The sequence below is a fragment of the Eleutherodactylus coqui genome, chromosome 2 (assembly GCF_035609145.1).
Source record: "Eleutherodactylus coqui strain aEleCoq1 chromosome 2, aEleCoq1.hap1, whole genome shotgun sequence".
NCBI classification, from domain to species: domain Eukaryota; kingdom Metazoa; phylum Chordata; class Amphibia; order Anura; family Eleutherodactylidae; genus Eleutherodactylus; species Eleutherodactylus coqui.
The window spans coordinates 125,841,355-125,863,879 of NC_089838.1; the positions used below are offsets into that span (position 1 = coordinate 125,841,355).

Consider the following 22,525-nt stretch of genomic DNA (forward strand, 5'->3'; position numbering starts at 1 on the left):
TGATTAGGTTATTCTAAGGCATTTCATGTTCCCCCTGAGATCCACTCAGTGTAGCTTTACCAGTATTTTTAATGTCATTCTTCTGCTGAAAGGTCAACCTCCATCCCAGTCTCAAATCTCTGGCAGACTGGTACAGATTTTCCTCAAAAATTGCCCTACATATACTATCATCCATCTGCCTTCAATCCTGACCAGTTTTCCCAGATAAAAAGCATTCACACAGCATAATGCTACCACCACCATACTGTTTTCACTGTGGGAATAGTGTTCTTGGGGTGATGGGAAGTCTTGAGTTTGTACCTCACATAGTGTTTCCCATGATGGCAAAAATGTCCAGTTTTAGTCTCTTTTGAAAAGAGAACCTTCTAACATGTGTTTGAGGAGTCCGCCACATGCTGTTTGGTGAACTTCAAATATGTGTTCTTATGTTTTTCTTCAAGCAATGGCTTTCTGTTTCATAAAGTCCCACTCTGGAATGTACAGCTTATTGTGTTCCTATGGGCAGATACAAATTCTTGCTGTGATCTTTGCCATTTTTTCAGATTTATCGTTGGTATCTTTGTTGAGCCTGCCCTTGCTTGGTCTGTGCATTTTGGTGGGCTCCTTCTCTTGTCAGATTTGTAGTTGTACCATGTTCTTTCCATTCTGTTATACTGGATTTAATGGTGCTCCTTCAGAATGTTCAAAGTTTGGAATAAATTTTTTTAGAACCCAACCGTGATCTATACTTCCCCATAACATTGCCTCTGGTCTGTTGTGGAGAGCTCCTTGGTTTCCATGTTGCTAGCTTAGGAGTTTTGCAGACTCGGGTATCAAACAGGTGTATTTATGCAGTCATCATGTGACAGATCATGTGACACTGTGATGGCACACAGAGGGACATTATTGAAATAATTATGTAACTTATGAAGATAATTTATTGGACCAGAGTTTATTTAGGGGCTCCCCAGCAAAAGGGTGAATGCATAACTACTCACAACTAGAGATGAGCGAGCGTACTCGGCCACGCCCCTTTTTTGCCCGAGTACCGCGATTTTCGAGTACTTCCGTACTCGGGTGAAAAGATTCGGGGGGCGCCGTGGGTGAGTGGGGGGTTGCAGCGGGGAGTGGGGGGAGAGGGAGAGAGAGAGGGCTCCCCCCTGTTCCCCGCTGCTACCCCCCGCGCTGCCACGCCTCCCCCGGCCCCCCGAATCTTTTCACCCGAGTACTGAAGTACTCGAAAATCGCGGTGCTCGATCGAGTAATTACTCGAAACGAGTAGGTTCGCTCATCTCTACTCACAACTGTTCAGTATTTTTTCATTCAACAATTTGGACTATTTTGTCACTTGCATTACATAAAATCTATTTAAATTTCACACTGTAATGCATAAAACAGGATAAATTACCAAGGAGGTGAATATTTTTGCAATGAATTGTACTGTATACTTTATAAAATGTAGGACACTGGAATGGAAAACTGAGTGGGACAGAGGACCAGATTGCAGAAAAAGCTTGTAAAATAAGAAAGAATTAACCCTCTTCAATCCACTGTCTGACATCCAAAGACAATCTGATTGAAGGCCGTACAGCTTCGATGTCGAAAGACGTCCGGCAGGGTATTCTTACTGTAGATTACTGGCTGTTCTGTTGTCAGGGGCCTCTCCAGCATGTCCCATACCGCAGCAATGCTCTAGCCAGCAGATGGCGCCATTGTATAATGGCAGAAAGAACCCCCTAGGAAACCCTAAATCCAAAATTGCATTGCAAAGGGTTAAATGTGTGCAGATAAATTTTTAATAAAGGGCCGACTTTCAGCTAAAGTACAGTTTAAGTATAAATATATAACATAATACAGTAATTTAAATTAAGAATTATATTGCAATATAATTAAACATTGTAATGCTAGAATATATAGTATTATTTATTATATCATATTTATTTATAAATATTAAATACATATGATATATTAAATTACAATGTATATTCTAAAAATATTTTTAATTATAAGCTACTTCTATCTATCTATCTATCTATCTATCTATCTATCTATCTATCTATCTATCTATCTATCTATCTATCTATCTATCTATCTATCATACCATTGTAAATAAATTGCATTACTTATTTTGCATGGGTCCCAAGTTGTATCGTGCGTAGACTTCATTAAATTCAGATGCATCTATGGTACATGCAGATTTCGAGCTGTACATCCGGGATCTGAAAACTATACAAACCCCAAACTTTTCACAGTTGAGAATTTGCTACACCTGTTTCCAGTCAAGGACTCCATGCTGATTACATTTTAATATTACATAGTAGAAAAATATCACAACAGAAGAAAGAATTTTGCTTACGGTACATTGCATTTACCTAATGTACCTTTACAGGGGGCAATTGTCCGGTGTATAAAGGCCCACTAGCCGTTCCACAGACTATCAATCCTGTGCTTTCCCACAGGAGCTATAGTCGTTCATAGAATGGAGGAAGAGCATGTCGAAGATCTTTCGGCCATCCGCCTCCATTCACTGCAAACAGGCAGTAGTTCATAGATGAAAAGCTGCCTGTTTACACGAACTGATATTGAACTGCTTTGTGTTTAAGTGAGCTAAATAACAAACGACTCCAAAAAGTGAGCGATTTCTCGCTTAAAGGGGTTCTGACATAAAAAAAAAAAAATTGTACTCACCTTGCCTGGCCTGGCCCGATCGCCAGGCATGTCCCCTCCAGCCGGCATCTTCTTCTGTGCCTTTAAAGCAGAGCAGGAGCGGTCAAAAAGACCGCTTCCTGCTCTGGTCCGTCCGTCAGGCACTTCCGAGGTGAACGGACGGACCGCCCACAGCAAGCACGTCACAAGCAGTGCTTGCTGTGGGCGGCCCGTCCGTCCGACTGAACTCCGGAGTGCTGCGCATGCGCAGTGGAGACGCAGCCCGTCCTGACTCCTGTCAGAGGGCACCTCTCCACTGCACATGCGCGCGATCCCGGAGAGGCGCGGCTCGTGCAGACAGAAGAAGAGGAGCAGCGCCTGCTGGGAGATGACCCCCCCGATGTCAACAACAACAGAAGAACAGGTAAGTATTATCTTTTTATGCTTTAGCAGCCATTAAACCATGGGTTCCCTGGGTCTATTAGGCAGACCAGGGAACAATGGCTGCTAAAGCATAAAACATTATTTGTGTCAGAACCCCTTTAATGGCCTGCTGTTGGCCGCATGTACATGAGACGACTATTGTCTGAATTCACTGTTTTCAGTGAACATTCGGGAAATAATCACTCCATGTAAAGGTACCTCTAGACTAATTACAATTGTAGCAAATTTTCATCTCTTTTTAGAATGACCCATTGATTTTCAAATGTAATAATATCATACAATGAGGACAATTCTGCAGATTCCTGTCTGTTAATATACCAGTTTGTATTGTAGTCTTTTACTATGAGAACTGCAAGGAAGTTACATTTCAGTTTTCTGTTCAACTGGCAAAGCAGAAGCAGCAAATGTCTGCAAATCCCACTGAATCAGCTCCAAATCTTGGCTATGCGTAGAGCTAATACCTGTATCTGAATCTGTATCGTTTTGTATATCCGTACTAGACAAAAGAGCCGAGATATCACGCACTGCTTTATTACTGCTTACATCTGAAGACATGTATTGTTGAGGAGTGTCACATAAGGAGCTGTCTGAATTGATGGCACATACTGATTTTAGCTCCTGCTTTAGGATTTCATATTCTTTTCTCTGTTGAAGCAATATTGAATTATTATACTGGATTTCTGTCTGAATATAACTGTTCAGACTGTGCAATCGTAATCCCACCTGAAGGCTTTCATCTATTCCCTGTTTAACACTTGTCTCCTTGTAACTGAGCTCTTCTTTTACAAAGTCTTCATCTTCTTGGATGCACATAGAAGACATCTCCATTTTAATTTCATCTGATAACTTTCTAATAAGTGTGAATTGATAATTCAACGTATCCTCAATGTGCGTTAGATTCTTTGTATCGTGTATTTCTGGAAGTCCGTCAACTGAATGGCATTCATCATCATCGGCTTTCATACAGCTCCCGACGTTTTCTTCATTGCACCCACAATTCTCCAGTTGCTGTTGGCATGAATCATATGCCTCTAGCTGGTTATCCACTTCTTTCATTCTGTCCATCTGCTGTTTCATAATGCTGTTTTGAGACATTATTACATGAATGAGCTGCTGTATATTGGTTTCTTTTGGGTAGTTTATATCTTTTTTCATTTTTTGCAGTTTTCTAAATGCTTTTCTTACAATTCTCTTCCTCATATCTAGTGGAAAATCCTGAACATGAAATACTACATTGTGCTGATTTTTGCAGTTGTTAAAGGGTGGAGTTATGCTATTTTGTGAAGTCCACCACATTGAGAATGGATACAATGTACATGGTTTAAACAGGAAAAACTTTACAGATATTTCTTCTGCCCCCCATGATTTCAAAAGCTTTAACATTTGTAATGAAGGAGGCAAAATACGTTTAAAGTCTTTCCAGCTTTCCAAAATGCAATATTCCTTGTGACTACCTAATCGAACATTGTTGTTTTCAGCTAAAACTTGGTATTCTTCAAGAAGTGCTTCCACCACATCTTCACAGGTTGTGTGCTTTGTGAGTCCAGAGATTACTTTTTCTTCTTGGCCGACCCAGACAACTATCTGCCTTTCTTCATTATCAATTTCTTCTTTTGGTACACTTAAAAAGAGAGCAAAGCTAAATGTTAAAAGGCAACAATGATACTAATGCTATTTTGTAATCTTAAAGGGGTTATCCCAAAATCTTTATGATCGGTGGGGGTCTTACTGCTGAGAACCCCATTGATCCTGAGAGCAGGAGTTCCATTTCTCTCTCTCTTCGTCACTGCAGGGATGCTTTTTACACTCATAGTGACGTCACAATGAATGAAGTGATGGCTGAGCATGTGTGGCCACCACTATATTCATTTCAATGACACTGACGGAAATTGCCAAGTGCTTGTACCTTGACTATCTTCAGCAGTGCCATTGAAAATGAATGGAATGGCACCAAACATTTGCAGCCATCACTCCATTCAATTTCCTTCTCACTGTGGGGGGTTCGGAACCCCCATTCTCAGGATTAGTGGGGGCCTTAGTGGTAAGATCCCCACAATTATAAAGTTATCTCCTATCATCTAGATAGGTGATAACTAGAGATGAGCGAGCATACTCGCTAAGGACAATTACTCGATCGAGCATTGTCCTTAGCGAGTATGTCTCCGCTTGGAAGAAAAGGTTCGGCTGCCGGTGCGGGCAAGAGGTGAGTTGCGGTAGTGAGCAGGGGGGAGCGGGGGGGAGAGAGAGATCTCCCCTCCGTTCCTCTTCGCTCTCCCCCACCGCTCCCCGCCCACCGCCAAAAGTCAAATCTTTTCTTTCGAGCGGGCAGGTACTCGCTAAGGGCAATGCTCGCTCGAGTAATTGCCCTTAGCGAGTATGCTCGCTCATCTCTAGTGATAACTTTAGATTTTGGAATAAAGATAACTCCTTTAAGCAAGTCTTTTTCTTACAATATTATTAATTTGTAAACTTTTGCTCTATGTTTATCAAATTTTCCAATAGAATGATTCATTTTAAAAAGGCAACAGTGGGTACAATGTCATCATTTGTTAAATCATACATTAGATTAGAAAGAGGTATAACATTTATTAGACTCACAGCTATGTTAATATATTTCCATCAGAGTTACATTTTCCTTTGATACATGCTGCACCAGTCTATTCAGTAAAGGAAAACAAAACCCCAAAAGAGCCATTATAAGTTTAGGGCAACTTTTGTAAACCTTGAACATCTGAAAAAATATTTTCATCCGTATTTAACCCATATTCACATTCCTACCTCAAGCAGCCGGGTGTAGGGATGGGTAAAACATATACAATTTTACATTCTATCTAGGATTTGTTGCCTGCTTTACCTGCCATTATGCCATGCATCTTAAAGGGGGTGTACCAGAATCACATATTATCCTCTATGTATAGTATAGGAGATAACTTGCTGCCCAGGTGGGGACTGACAGCTGGGGCCCCTACCGATCCTGAGAATGGGAGTCTCATGTCCCCTGTTCTCCTTACTGCAAGCTTAGGGTGCATTCAGACGAGCGTGTTTATGTGCATACATACGTGCGCACATAACCAGCGTCTATTAGAACCATTGGTTCCCTATGGTTTGTTCACATGTCCGTGTTCTACTGGTGTGCAAATGTGCGCACCTGTAAAAGATAGGACATGTGTGCACCACATAGGTCTGTGGTGCGTGTCAATATTCCCCTCGTGGAGTCCCCTCATCACTGAACACTGTGGCAGCACTGTCACAGTGTTCAGTGACAAGGGGACTCCCCGCGGCAGTAAAGAATCTCCTGTCACTGCTGTAGCAGAGGACCGCAAAGCTCTCTGATTGATTTCAATGGGGTTGCCGCTGCCTGCAGCCCCATTGAAAGCAATAGGATTTCGGTACCCCCGCAGTGATTTTTGGGGAAGGGCTTTAAATATAAGCCCTTCCCTGAAAATCAATCCTAGCTGTAGTAAAAAAAAAAAAAACATACTTACCTCTCCACCTCTGCCGGAGCTCAGACACATCTAGCCGCTTGTGTCCCGTCACTGTAATGAAGTTCTTTCAGCAGGTAGAGATTTAAAATCAGCCAGTCACAGGCAGCGCTCAGCCATTCATTGAATGACAGTTGAGCGCTGCCTGTGATTGGTCACAGTGCTCAGCCAATCACAGACAGCGCTCGGCCAGTCAATGAATTCAATGAATGGCCTAGCGCTGCCCATGAATGGCCGAGCGCTGCCTGTGATTGGCTGAGTGCTATGACCAATCATAGGCAGCGCTCAGTTGTCATTCAATGAATGGCTGAGCGCTGCCTGTGATTGGCTGAGCACTCAGCCAATCAGACGCAGCCCTTTCAGCCCTTTTTCCCTCAATCCCTCTAAATAAATTAATACAACTTTTTTGTACCCGAAAATGACGCCATTAAAAATACAGCTTGTTGCACAAAAACAAGCTATGTCCATTTAAAAGTTATGGCTCTAGGAATACGACAATGAAAAAAACTGAAAAATTAGTTAATCATTAAGGAGTAAACAGTCTTCATCACTAAGGGGTTAATAATATGCAACACTTTGGTGCATTTCATTGGATGAAGGGTGTTAAACATATGTAGCATACCTACATTAAATTGTGTTGCAATTAATGAGAAACTATTTTGCTCGGATGAACTAAATGCATGTTACTTATATTACTGTGATTTTGTTCAAGATTTACAAGAACCTTTCTAAGGCTAATAGTTGTAAGTTATAATTATCTCTTTTGGCAACACCTTAATTACTGTATCCTAAAATACAAGTTACATTTTTACTGCACATTACATGTAGTTATGTGCTTGACAACTAGACAGTGTTTTCTTGTATAGGTTACTGAGTAACAGATCATAGCACGATATAATAGGCGCCTTCTTCGCCGCACATAAAGTATCTACTGTACATACATCTCCACAACAAAGGAATTTGACTAACACCCCATTTACACTGATAGATGATTGCTCAAAAATCGCTCAAACAACAGTTTGAGTGACAGTTTTGAGCAATCATTTTTGTATAGTCTATAGTAGCTAATTAGCTACTAAAGAGCTATGCTGGTGGAGCCGGACAGAACAATACAGCTGTTTTGCATAAGCAAACAGCTACATTGTTCTCCGCGCTTACAGCTCGCGTCCCGCTGTGAACTACTGCTGAAAACTAGAATTGAGCGTGGAACGAATCGTGCACGAGAACTGCACGATGTCTGTGTGTTTAGACGCAATGGTTATCGCTCAAAAGATGTCTTTGAGCGAATTTAGAGCGAGAATCGTTCTGTCTAAATGGGCCTTTAGGCTAGTTTCACACAGGTGAGCACGATTTTGCTGCAAGAAAATTAAGGGCAATATCACGTCTTTGTTCCTGCAATTATTGGGTGTCAGCAGTGCTTTTAGTTTAGAATAATCTTGCATCACATTGTTGCCGCCTACGATTAGATCGCGTGATAAAAACATGGCGATTTTTTTAACACATAAGTCAATAAGACTTCTTAATGTTAAAATCACATTGCAACACAAGTTTATTGCATTGTGATGCGATAAAAAACAGGCTTCCTAGTGAAACATGGGAGATAAAAATTCGCACATCACATCAGTGAAAACACAGATGGAAAGGAAAGCATTGTAAATCATTGCTTTCATAATCTGCTTTTTTGCTGACTTTCGCATCACGCGAAAATTGCGTGATTTTCTTGCCCGTGTGAAACTACCCCTAGGGGTCTTTCACATGACCATAAGCGTTTTTACGTTCACCTGCAAAATCTCATGAATGTATAGTTGCTGTGATTGAGGTACAAACTTTAGCTGCATATTTTCTGCCATTTACACGGGCGGCTGCTGCGTATCGGCAAAAAAAATATGCAGAATCGCGAAAAACCATTGATCACAGTAAAATGCTTGGAATGACTACTAATGCTTACGTCGGGCCAGCTGTGTTCTTTTCCCAGCACTGTACGCGGTGTTACTCCCTTTCCCTCCCTTTTTTTTCTATGTGACCTTCCTGCATATCTCGGCAAAAGGTACGGCAAAACCTATCTTTTGGCATAGTGTATAAAATCGGCGACTGGAAATGGTCGCGTTTGTGCTATTTTTGTCAGTACAATTTTTTTTGTGTGCCCTGAATGAATACATTGGAATCCAATGTTTCGGAAGGTCGCGATTTTTGGGTAATTTTTTTTTTTAACACGGCTAAATACCAGTGTAAATATGGTTGTGTGAATAAGGCCTTAGAGGAGTATTCTCATTTCAGCTAATCATGTCTGAGGTTTAAATAGTCATCTTGAAGTTATGACCATCCACGACTGAGATCATGGAAATAGCTGAACTGGCTGTTCTATGAGGTTGCCATAACTCATATCCTTGTTCCTCTTGATGTGATATGTCATGTCAGGCCATCATAGCCTTTGGGCTGATCTGGTATCTCCTTAGTAAAGCTAAATGCAACTGACAGGAGACAAATGGGTGTAAAGTTGTGAAGAGTGTTGCAGCCCCTTTATTTTACTGATCACCCTAACGACTATTGATATGCTATAAATGAAAGTGATAGGAAACCCCCTTAGGCTCCTTTAGGCTTTCGGCTGAGACTCCACCCAACCATGGCCTCTAATGGAAGGGCGATCTTGTGCATTAGGTTCCCTAGCTTTCAGAAGTGCCACAATTCATCATTGCATAGATTCCACTAGGTGCTGAAATCCTTCTTCAGGAATATTGGCCCATGCAGACAGGATAGCTTCCTGCAATTATCACAAATTAGTCAGAGGAACTGACGTGCTCTTAACTGCTGACAGGAAGGGTTCATCGATTCACGCTGCTTGTGTTAAATTCTGGCCCTCCTGTCAGCATGGTCCAGCAGAAATTTGCATTCAGCTGACCTGCTGATGTGCCTGGAACTTGAAAAAGACCACTTGGGTCGAAACGTTGTTTCCTTAGCTTTTATGGAGGAATACATTTTGATTGTTTTTTGCATCCATAACTGCTGCCACTTGATCATGTATTTCCGGATTCTTGCGTTAAGGTTTTGGTCCAAAACCTATTCTGAGTGGCGCGCAGACCAACTGGAGTTAGGATTCCCTCACCCCTTCTGGGTTATTGCTGGTTGTTGCTGCTGCCCAAACTTGGTAATACTACATGTACTACAGGTTGCAGACGGAATTAAGAAAGTGCCAAGTCAAGTGCAAGCCGAGGTGAGACTCCAGATATAACAGGTATCAGAATACAAATCCAGACTACAAGTTCAAAGAAAAGCCCAGGAGCAAAGCAGAACTCAGAAACAGGTAATCACTCAGCTAAGTATAATAATGCAAGCTAGGAACAGCCGAAACCAGAGTTCAGATTAAACACTTAAGGCCTTATTAAAGGAGCATATGCGTTTTTAATCTCGTGGTATCGCGGTCAAAAAACACGGGAATGAATAATAGCCATGATCAAGTCCAATCTAAATTAGCATTTTTGCGTCCATTCACACAGGCGTTTCTGAGAAAAAATACGCTGCTACGCGGAAATCCCTCGGTAGGCAGAAAATCTCGGAATTACTATCAATTGTTAAATTGGGGCACCTGTCTTCTTTCCTCAATGTTGGATGTGCCTAAACTCCATCCCCCTCTCTCTTTTTCAGCTCCCATAAAAGTCAATGGGAGCCTCAAGCGTATCTCGGCTAAAGATAGGTCAGGACATCTTTTCATGCACCGTATGAAATTAGTTGTTGTTTTCGATCTCCGATGTCCTAATATTCCCGATGTGATGTATTTGCGTGGCTAAGAATCACTCATCTGAACAAGTACATTGGAAACCAATGCTTCAGATGGTCACGATTTTTTAACGCGGCTAAATTAGCTACACATATTCGCTCGTGTGAATGAGGCCTAAGGGTGGTTTCACACCTGCATTCGGGGTTCCGCTTTCCTGCTCTGTTCGGGGAGGAGAAAAGGGGAATCACTGCAGCCAAAGAGCTCAGTCTCAGAACAGAACCGAACAGCACTGAACGAACCCCATTGACTATAATGGAGTCCCATTGGTTTCTGCCCAACTGCCCGGCTTTTGGATAGAAGAAAAAGCACCGCGTGCAGCACTTTTTCTTTTGGTGTTTTGAGACGAATTTGTTGCAGAATCCTTGACCGGCCTATCTGACCCTGAACGAAACCGGCCTAACTGACCCTGAGTAAAGCACACTGAGGACTCATATACAGAGCCCAGCTCTGTGATTGGCAGAATCAGGAGAGTTCATATGATGAACTGGATTATCCTGCGCTTAGTTTTATAATGGTAACAGGCTATGTTAGAAATGGTACTCAAACTGGTTATCTGATGTTCGATTTGCTAAGTAACGATGATTTTTGCAATGAAGCATGTTAGCTAGGCCAACGGTACTGGATTTGGCTGCAATTTGCTTGACTGTGCACTGCCTGTTTGTTAGAGTGATTCTTGACATCCTCCTTCGATCCCCTTCATTGTTTACATCCACAGTATCCCCTTTCCCTTGATGTTTTTCTTCAGTCACACCATTCTCCTTATACTCTTGACAGCTTAGCACCCCCCCCCCCCACCACCACCTTACCCCCCCCCCCCCCCCCCCCACACACACACACACACAAGCTTGAAAGTTCTTGAAATACTGTCCCTGGCTATGGTACAATTAGGACCTTTTTCAGTTCAAAATATGTCAGTTTCCGGATGCATATGACTCTTTAATATGCTTTTTGATCAATAAAGGGTCATTTTTTAACATAAAGATGAGTGCTGGAAAAAATGTGTTGAAACGGGTTTATACATGGATTATCTTGTTAGTCTAACACCAATGTTGCCATTCTAATGTGGATTCATACTGAAACTGATCCACAGAAAAGCTACACTCTGGGGTCACAGGTCTATCATACAGGGAAGCTTAAATCGTGAAAAAACTGAAATCTCAGATAAAGTGGCAAATCGGTGTAGATTATCTATTATCGCCTGACATGACAGGCATTGTATGCTGAAGTATACCTTTATCCTATGATGACTGACTTGACAATAGCAAGTAATGTAATACATGCTGTACATAGTGGATAATGTCCAATATATAAAGTCAACCCAGGTGTCTCATTCTTCAAAAAAAAAAATGCTCTCTTAGAAATCTATTATGCGTGACCCAGAAAAACTTGGAAAAAAAAGAGAAAGTAAAGTAGACAGGTTAAGCAGACAATTACAGACATGTTGAGGGTGTGATAGTGCTGACTCAACTTTAATAGAGTACAAGCTGAATAACTTACATATTATTATGCTTTATTTGGTCTTAACTGTAGGAAAATATTAAAATTGTGCATTTGTGTTGTTGGTTTTAGTAGGCTAAACTATTAAAATATTTTTTTTTTTTTAGAGAAGCAGAGTTTTGGGTCAATGTAATGTGTGCTAATTAATATGCATGTTGGTTGTATGCATTTCATTTTCTATTACATGAGCTGAGAATTGAACGATTATTACTTTGATCATTTGTCCCCATAGGCCAGCAGTACATCTCCCTGTTCACATGGAAAGATGGACCATTGATCAGTGAGCATTTTAATGCTAGCTAAAACTGAAAGATCAGCTGATGAATAAGCATTTGGCTGATCATTAGTCCTTGTACATGGCCTGATTGCCAGGGCTCTTTCCCATGAGCGTAGGCGTTTTTACATGCGCGTGCTGGTGCCATAAAAACACGTAAAAGGGCGCACAAATCAAATTTTTGTGCGCCCGTTCAGACGGCATGGGGCCAGTGCATATACGCCAAGGCCTCAATGACATTCTTCCCCTACCCTCCTCTTCCCTCCCCCTTGCCAGCTCACCCCATCTCTCCTTCCCTCTGGCTGTTTGCAATTGGAGTGGGCGGGACGGGAGCTAAGCTCCGCCTCACCCCCTCCCAGTGCAAACAGCCGGAGGGGATGGGAGGAAAGAGGAGGCGAGAAGGGGGAGCGAGTTTAGCATCATGCTGGAGCCTATGCAGTGGCCAACGTATTCCGGGCACAAAGATAGTTCCTGGACTATCTTTGCCGCCTGGCATAAAAGCGCCCTGCGCTCTATTTGCCGACCGGGCGCTTTTATGCCATGGGAATATGCCTGTGTGTTCTGATGCATTGGAATCCAATGCATCAGATCGTAGCGTATGTCGGCCGTCTGTGAAACCTGTGGCCCATATACGCTGATGTGAATAAGCCCTCAGAGGAACACTTGGCCCTGAAAATCAGCCAATGTAAAAGAACCTTTAGGCTATGTACTAGCACTTAGTTTCTTTCTCGTGTCATGCTCTAATGTCTATATGACCTGCATGTTACATATGGGAGTCACATGTTCTGGATACTTCTCTATGAACCAAAGTGGAGAGCCATTTAGTGGATATTACCAGAGAAATGTAGTATTGCATAAAGCATGAAATAAGCAACTGCAGATAACTTTTCCTTGCAAAATTAACTGTTTGCACAGTGTCATGGGAACAAGGTCAGTAGGGTGGCCCAAAATACTCAACTTTCAACTACAAAGCAAGACACCCTCATTTTGTTTTCCTTTTAACAAACCTTTATTTGGGGCAGAGTTTTAGGTTCTTATGTCTACAACAAGGTTGTGCTCAAAGACTTTCAACGAAAATTGTCTTGAATGAATAGCTAAGCACTATCTGTAATTGGCTGAGCGCTCAGCCAATAGCTAAGCAATAGCTGTTATTGGCTGAGCGCTCAGCCAATCAGCACAGCCCTTTGCTGAAAGTGCTGGATAGCAGTGTCGGGGAGCCAGCCAGAGGATGCATGTGAGCGGCGGATAGGTGAGTACTTTTTAAAAAAACTTTTTTAACCACTTATTGATGATTTTCAGGGAAGGGCTTATATTTCAAGCCCTTCCCCGAAAATCATACTGCAGGGTTTGGCAAAAACCACTGCCTTTAATGGAACTGGCAGCAGCGCCAATCCCATTGAAAACACTGGGATAGCATGCTGCACTTCTGCCACAGCTATCACAGCTGCGACAGCTGTGGCAGAGGATTCCCTTATCCCTGCGGTCCCTGCGGGGATAAACGAAACGTCTGCCACAGCTGTGACAGCTATGGCAGAAGTCTGCGGTATTCTCCATATCTTTTCAATGGGTCTAGTGCTGCTGCCGCTGGCCCCATTGAAAAGATTGGCGATATCCCGGTCTCATTCTGGCGAAAATATCGCCAGTGGGTGTCCGCCCTAATAGAGATATGTGATCACCAAACAGATTAACATAATATACATCAGTTTTGAGCACCATCTTGAAATTAGAATTTAAAGCTAAAACTGTACCCTAACATTACTATTAGCAGATGTAACAAATTGGGAAGGTGTCTTGTTGTATAGCTGCCACTTTATTTTTTGCCATATCTCTATGGCCCACCCTAATGGTCAGTCTTAATTATATACAACTAAGCAGTATGCTATGCTTTATCTACTGCAATAGTTATCATTAAAGGGGATGTCCAGCTTTATACTGCTGATAGCCTATCTTAAGGATAGGCCATCAATAGTAGATCATCAGCAGTTCTCGGCCCAGATTAGGTGTTTGCCAGGCTGATGCGCTACTGCACGAAACATGCAGCTCCGTCCCCACTGCAGTTACCCAGGTTGGTATTAAAGGTAAAGTACCTAACTGAGCCAAAATTCCGTACATTAAACTTAATCTCTCCTAAAATATCTGTGCTTAAAAGATACGTAATTTCCAAATTCTGTTCACGCTCCTGATTTGTCAGTATAAGGCAACTTTTACAACCTAGGTTGTATAGTAGCATCCAAATGCACGCCACTAATTATTTATGTTCATTTTATATCTGCAGAAATAAGCAGAGCCTTTCAATAGAAAACAAAAGACCTCTCTCATGATAAACCCAGCCGACCCCTAATCTTGTATAATTCCTGCTCAATTTGCACTTATGGTTCTTATACTTTTTCTGATCATTTGATCTAACAACTGCAGAATGCTGAAATGATATTCACTCAGTGAGCGCATTTGTATATCATTCAACACTTAGCCTTTTCATTAAATCAATTTACTTGCCAGGAAAATATACCATTCGGTATGTGGAAGAAGAGAACTGAATAAATTTGCTTAAGGCTTAAATAAATTCTTCCAACTTCATTGCTAGTTCTTATATAATAGAAGCTATGAATAAATCATTTTTATTTTCTGTATGTTAAGTCTGGAGGAAAGTCTAGAATGGAATTCAAGTTTATTTACTTTCTTCATTTATTTCTACACTTCCTCATACTTTCATAATCCCTTTGTTTCCACGATCACTAGTCCTGCTGAGCTCTGCGTAAAAGGACATTATTTTCACACCACTTATCATTTAAACAGTGTTACAGTTTTTAATATGCATCACAATCTGTTGATGTTCTTCCCCCTGATACTATGATCTGGAAAATCAGTAAATCTGCCTTGTCTCAAAAGTCATTTATTTAGGATTTTGTTATCTAAACACTGAAGTTCAATGGTTGATTGTAACATTTGTTAAATAATCAATTATAAAGGTTTGATGGTGTTTTTTAAACATCTAGTATAAATAGAGGAGGTTGTTTTCTTTCATGCACTAAATATTATATGTCAATACAAAAGATTTTAAAATACCTGTAAACTATCTGTTAACAAAAGAAATTAGACCCCGATTATTAACAAAATAGTAAAAGTTATTTTCCTACAAAAGACCTGGAAGAAGGCCCTTTATGCCATTTTATGTGCTTTGTTTCCACAGCTTTTCGCAATCCTATTTGCCTAGAAATATACAATAGGCACTGTGCATATTTCCTGTTGCGTTGGCTACATAGACCCACAGGGAAGTTGTTATGTAAGGGGGAAACGGGGTCGGTCTGTACAATGCATAATTATCGTGATAACATGTTATATAGGGTACTGTTTCTTTAAGAGGTTTTAAGGGAAAGAGGAGTGATGCTGCTGTGATCACGTGTTCTCATGAGACAGTATATAAGTATTGCTCTTGTGAGTTTTTCCGGAAGTTTCAGTGCAGAGTGACATGCAGAGATTGTCCGGGTTGCTGCACCCCAGAGCCTTGCCTAAGCATTGCTACAGACGCAGGACCCAGTTATTGCTGAGCTACACAGAGTAGAGCACCCATTCCACTGAAAGTCATTGATCATTTCAGCCGGTTGGAGAGAAAGCAAGAGATTGACAGTTCGCACTTCCAACCCACATATGCTTTATTTGTGCCACCAGTCAGCTTAGTAATCCTCTGACAACAGCGCCCAATGTTCTCTACTATGGTGAAGGATGGAATCAGATGGTCCCTTCAGGACAGCCCCTGTTGTATCCCTGCCCTGCCACATACTGCCCTTTCTACTACCCCTGTCTGCCCGGCCTATCACTGGACTTTTCTTCAGCTACCTGAGCTCAAGCACATAACAAATGTTCAAACATGAATTTGTAAGGGGATCCCTTGATGGGTTAACCCTTTCCAATCCACTGTCTGACCTCTAAAAACATTATGATTTAAGGCTGTACAGCTCTGATGTTGGAAGACATCCGTCCGGGTTCTCTTACTGTATATTGCCAGCCTCTCTGCTCTCGGAGCCTATCCAACGAGTCAGCTCATGCAGCACTGGCTTTAGCCAGCAGATAGCACCATTGTATAACGACAGAAAAAGAGTAAGCCCTCCTAAGAAAACCAGGATACAAATTGGATTGGAAAGGGTTAAACAATTGCTGTAGTGACCAACTGTGAATTGCTAAATTGCCACATCAGAAACTGTTGCCAAATGTTGGCAAAATAATACTGAGAATGCTCTGTGAGGACTTGTAAGAGAGATGATGTCAGGACTATGTAAAGAATTGATTGCTACACCACAGGGGCAGAGCGCAGGGTCTTACAGTAGCAGATGGGCAGAGGTGCTGCCTGAAAACTCTGAAACCTGACAGCTTGCAGTGACAGCAAGCAAAGAGCTGCCAGAGAGACAAGGACGAGAGAGAGAGAGAGAGAGAGAGAGAGAGAGAGAGAGAGAGAGAGAGAGAGAACGAGAGAACGAGAGAGAGAGAGAGAACGAGAGAACGAACCACTGACAGCTATTTTATTGTAGGAGAGACCACTGGGGAGGCAAGACAGCAAACTTGAAGGAACAAAAAAGTGTGTAACTGCACTACAGGACAACAGGATCAGAGCCAAAAGAGGATATCTGGGAGTTCCCTGGCATCGAGTCATAAGTGAGGCTGGCCTCAGTAAAAGCCAACAAGTATGCACTCTAAAAGCACATAGTGGTAGAGGCCTGCTAGCAGAAATGGAGGCAATAGAATTTATTACCAGTTATGAGCGCTTGGACCCGACCTGAGAGACTATGTTATGTAAAAGGAACTTTGCCAGAGTATTGCATGAGAGACTTTTTAAGAAGACTGAGTTGATTGACCATCACAGGTTCAATTGAGTGTTGTCTTCTGTCATTCCCATGTTAGGTATCGCATGCTATTAACGTTTCTTCCTTAATAATGTAGTTATCACACTTCGAAAATTATACAGAGCTAAACTTGTTGCAAGAAGCTGTGTGTTGTTTTACACATTTTTTTGTTAATCGTTTTGTGGTCATTGCATCTTTGTATCTTAGTTAGCCGTAGCTAGCTGCAGAAACTTGTCACAGTAACCGTTTAACTGTTTATTCTCCATTGTTATATTTCTCCTCTGTAGTTCTTTGTTATTAAATATTTATTGTGTATTTTTGTAATGCCTTTGTCTGCATTGTATCCTGAACTTACGTTGTGATACCAGCTCCAACAACAAACTGCCACCCTGGTCCAAGATATAGAGGAAAGAGGCAGTGGATGAGTGACTTGCATTGGCTCCAGCAATGAGCTCACTTTTACCTCTCACTTCCTTCTCATCCTTCTGCAACCCAAGTCTCACCAAGCTCTTTACTGGATAGCACTTTTAATTGGCATGTTCCAAATTAAGCATGCATTTAAAGGCCCTTTTGCAGGAGCAACAATTAAGCACCAATGTCTGTATAAACATTCATTTGCCTTATCATCGGTCCATCTACATATACCCACCATCAGCCAACAAACGACCACTCATTCATCAATTGATTGGATCTGTCATGTTGGCATAAAAAAATGCTCATTTGTTGACAGAACATCACCCCATGTAAACAGAAGGGTGTGCTGACCAATGTTATCTGTATAGGGACGAGTTATCATAGTAACAATTGTTTATCCCCATACTAGTGATTATCTGCTCACCTGTTGTAGGACTCAGTTCAGGGTTTCTGTCTCTCTGCTCCAAACTGAAATATAATGAAGCAAAACAGATCCATTGCTTCCCCCATTGATTTCAATAGGGTTTAAAAAAAACAGAAAGCAAAAGGAGAGAGGCTTCAGTTTGCTTCTATTCCATTAGGTTTTCGTTTTTCTGGACATAAAAATGGCGCAGTCTGTCACGTTATTTCTCTATTTAAAAATTTGGAAACCTGATGGGATGGAAGCAAATCCAAAGCTTTTTCGTTTGCTTTCCTATTTTTTAAAACTCTATTAACATCAATGGGGGAAAAATGGAGCAGGGAGACAGAAACACAGAACTGACCCTAATGTAGCTGTGACAGCAGTTTTTAATGAGCGCCGATCGACATGCTATTTGTTCATTGGCACTTGTTACAACAGGCAAGAATCAGGCCTTATAGAAGGTTCCTTAATTATAAAAAATGAAACAATTTTTATACATTTTACGTATGAATTCTTCACTATTTTTTCAAGATCTCTGTTTGAAGTCTTTAAATAAAAAACACTAGTATAACTTTACATATTGATAAAGTGCATGGCAAAAATCTCTGCCAAACATTGGGCATCTTACGGATTTGAAAATGTTGTAAAACTCCAATCACTTGAATTGTATTATAATTAGTTTCGTATTCTGCATTGAAAATCCTAAACAAATCCACCTTGTCAGGTGTGACGATCTGCCCTGGTCCTATAACTATCACACAAGTACGTGGCTCATTGCAAGAAAGAACTCTAATTCTTGTATGCTAATTGTAACAACCCAAGTAGTTTGTGCAATCATCAAATGAACAGATAGATTGTGATACTCTAGAAGTAAACAAGGGAGGTTTCTATTCACTGACCACAAGCAGAGGTTTTGAAAATCGTGAGACCTTGAATTGCAGAGCTTATTTGAAAACCGCAAGGATTTTTGTTGTACGATGAGTATGTTTTATACCACTTTAAGAAAGGCATATTGCAAACGCTGTTTGCGGTTGATGGCTTAATAGGAATGTATTAATTTATTTATTTGTAGAAAGAGCTGCATACTAACCGGTTGGGTCAGTTTGCATCACAGTGATTTATATTGCTTACAGAGCAAATAACTACAACTCATACTTGTAAACTCAAGGTCTCGAGGACTTCAGTAGATGTTATAGGCTGGACCTCCACGTCGGCCAGTGTCAGACCAGCGTATTCTAACTCATCAGGATCTGTAAGACAGACATCTTACAGGCGAAGTTACAACCGTATGTCATCAGTATCTTCTCATTCTTTAGGGTGGATTCACATGAGTGTATGTGCAAAAACGCTCACCACAACGCAACGTACGTGCACATGAGCAAGGTTTGAAGAGGAAGATTTGCGTGTGTTTCTGTGCATATTACTGTACTTTTTGCTCACACATGGCCAGTGTACATGCACTTGGACGCACCATTTCCATATAATTAAAGGTTAATTTGCCTAATGAGGTCCAGATGTGTTCTTTTCCCTGCATTTTGCGCAGTGTTTCACGCTTCTCCTTGCGTATTTGCGTTTCTCCCATAGACTCCTATGAGACTTTTGCTGCGCAAAATGCAGAAAAATAGAGCAGGTCTGACTTTTTTCAGCGTGCACGAAATGTGTGAGTAAAGTGCACTTATGACAGAGATCCTATTGAAATCAATGAGTTCTATCCTCTGTGTTTTGTGCATGCAGATCTTGCATAACCGAAAACTCGCACCAAAACAGTCATGTGAGGCCTTTAATCCGGATGTGTCTGCTTCTTTGCTGTCATTGGTTTTATCTTCTATTGGGCAAATGCTGATCTGTTTTTGTCCAGTCGAAAATGAAACCGATGAGTGCAAATATGGAGCTAAATACATATCCAATAATAATGATATACAGAAGACATGCTGATGCATCACTTTCCATACGTTTTTTTTTCGCCAAACAGACTAAAGTTGTGCATGCTATGTTTTTGAAAATCGTCCATGAAAAATACGCCCATTTAATTAGATTATTAGATTTTTATTAGCTCAGTCTGCAAACCATGAACCGAATATGGAATAAAAATATGCGCATCATATATGTGTTTGTCTCAAACAAGTATCTAAATTTGAGCTGGAAGTCTATACACAGATATCTTGCTAAGATTGGCAGTTTTCACTGGTAACATCACATTCCATCTTCGCATAGAACTCCAGATCCCTGTATACTCCTACAGGTTGTATCATATCTCTATTTATTGACTAGTGAAGTAATAATGGAGGTTGACTGATGAAGCAGATTTGGATGAAATTAATTATACATTTCAGATACTATAACAGATGTTGGTTCTGGGGGGGGGGGGTGCTGCGATTATCATGAATGGATCTGCATTGTATCTTACACCAATTTCTATTGTAAACTAGCAGAATTACTGAGCTTCACATGGGTCTGTTTTGTGTAACTGTTTGTGTGTGTGATCAAAAACTTTGATTGCTACTGATATGAAGCCAACATTTCTGTAGCACCAAATTAGCCACTTGGGTAAATCAGATGCTTCGGAGTGTTTTAGATTGGGTTTTAACTTACGGTATATTTGCTTTTGTATTCTGATGTTTTGCACATATGTTGCAAACCGTAGGTCCTGTTGAGCCGAAGCCCAGTCTAAAACCCTCAGAAGTGCCTGATTTACCCAAGTGGCTAATTTGGTTTGGTACATTAATATATATGTATATATTTGTAGATAGATGGAGATTATGGTAAGTCTATTGGACCAGTGGTAACACCACGCATACCAGGCTAACCCTATTCACTTTTCTTGTCACTTTTCAAAAGTGGCAGGAGAAGCAAAAAGTTGCACATTTCAACGCAGATATGGTGTAAATTATTTAGTACATGCCTCCATTGGTTAAACAATTGCACTCCAATTTTCACATTTTTTACAATAAACATTTTGAGTCTTAATACCTAACAGCAGGAATTATAATGATGACTATAAGGCTAGGGCTATATGGTGACTAGGACCACAACATGGGTCACAAACCCCAAATCACTGTGTAATGCAGCGACCTTACACTGCCATGGAATTCAATTGGGTTGCAGTGTGAGTTGCTAGTTGCTGTGATTGTGATGTTGTGTTCACAAAATATCCAACCCAGTTGGGTTCTTTACTACCACAGTGTTGTGGTCATGGCAACCTGCGACTCCATTGAGTACAGTGTTGCTGCACTACACAGCGATTTTGTTCACACCACCCCCTTCATGGCCAAGATTGCCTTGCAGTCCTAAACTTAATTGGCTCAGTGCCATAGCTATAAAAGGTCAAACGTTCTAGAAGTAACTTGGCCCTACGATCTGCACTAACCCTCCTGCCATGTAAGGACAGCAATATAAATAACGAGTCTATAGGCATAATGGCATATTATGATATGTGCACAGTAATGTATTAACAGTACAAATGAAGAACTGGATAAAATATACATACTTAAGATGTGTAGCCATTTATTCTGTCATCACATGTGGTGCTTACAGATTGTGATACATATTACGCATCCGAGTACAAAAGCTTTACACCACGGCTGCCGAGACAACCCACATATCAGCTGTGGATTTCATCTGCACATTGTGGAAATTTCCCATGTGTATCGTGACCTATGCTGCAAATTTTGAAATCCTCAGCTCAGTTAAATCAGCTGCAAATCTGTAGCAAAATCCTTTGGATGTTGCTCCAGATCCAGTGTGGATTCCTTGCAGACAATTCACAGTAAATCAGCCCCGTGCACAAGTTCTGTACCCTACAGGTGCCCATATACCTTCAACAGCAGTTTCTACCGAACCCGCTCATACATATTCACACTCCTTCTGGCCAAGTTTGCATGTTTTCTGACTGGGGAGCGGGGAATAAAGCCACTGTGAGAAACCTCTGGTGTTGCCTCAGAACAAGAGGATTGACCATTGAAATTCAATATGTCTGATTCTTCTCTCCTCCATCCCCTGACATCTGTTGGAGAAGAGTCAGCATTCCCGTATGCATTAGACTTTTCTCCTATATGTATAGGCGCCTTAATGGGCAGTCACTTATGCATCTTGAATCCTTGCCAATAAGATCTCCTAGTTCTTTACAGCAGTAAAAAAAAGTATATTCTTGTCTTCAATATGTGGCTTATTTTCTGTGTTTTTTCTTTAGAAAATCAGATACATGAACTGATTCCTGCAAAACATGCCTGCGTTTTTTCAGCCTATTCTACTTTACGCGGTGAATACTGTGTATCAAGTATATAGAAACAAAGGTACAAAGGAACGATCAATTAATTAAACACCTAATGCAGGTTTATGGGCTATTTCCTTTTTTCGGTGCAATCATTTTCCTATTGCTATTGCAGAATATTAATAGGCATAAGCTTAGAAGTACATATGTGCTACAATCACTTAGTGATCATTTATAGTCAGGGTGTATTTCCTATAGACACATATAAAACTACATTTAGAGTAACAATTCCAACATAACCTGTAAAACACTATAATGTGAAGGAAGTTACTCTTTCTATAGTTCAGCATAATAGAGGTTTTCATTCTCTGAAGTAGAAAATGAAATACTGCTTAGTTCTGTACTCTTACAAAAACACAGAAAATCTATTAGTGCTTTGCTGTCATTAAAATTTAAGGTTACCTAGCTTTATGTCTTGTCTTCAACAGTTTTTTCTTGACATGATCCATAATGATGGCTGCAGAAGTGGAGCCGAGTGTAATGACTTGCTTGCTGAAGATGAG

General features: G+C 41.0%; 1 protein-coding gene across 1 annotated transcript; it reads right to left on the reverse strand.

The window, feature by feature from the left end:
• Positions 1 to 2,985: 2,985 nt before the first annotated feature.
• RASSF9 (Ras association domain family member 9) lies at positions 2,986 to 22,525 on the reverse strand. The gene is made up of 2 exons (XM_066589862.1): positions 22,425 to 22,525; positions 2,986 to 4,690 (listed from the first exon to the last, which is right to left on the reverse strand). Exons 1-2 carry the CDS (start codon positions 22,469 to 22,471, stop codon positions 3,430 to 3,432), a joined length of 1,308 nt encoding a protein of 435 aa, XP_066445959.1. The 5' UTR covers positions 22,472 to 22,525; the 3' UTR covers positions 2,986 to 3,429.

Bases quoted from the DNA above. Each gene is read 5' to 3' on its own strand.
- RASSF9 (XM_066589862.1), bottom strand. From the start codon at position 22,471: ATGGATCATGTCAAGAAAAAACTGTTGAAGACAAGACATAAAGCTAG. The intron at 4,691-22,424 runs GTAACCTTAAAT...TCTCTTTTTAAG, and splicing joins AAGACAAGACATAAAGCTAG to TGTACCAAAAGAAGAAATTG.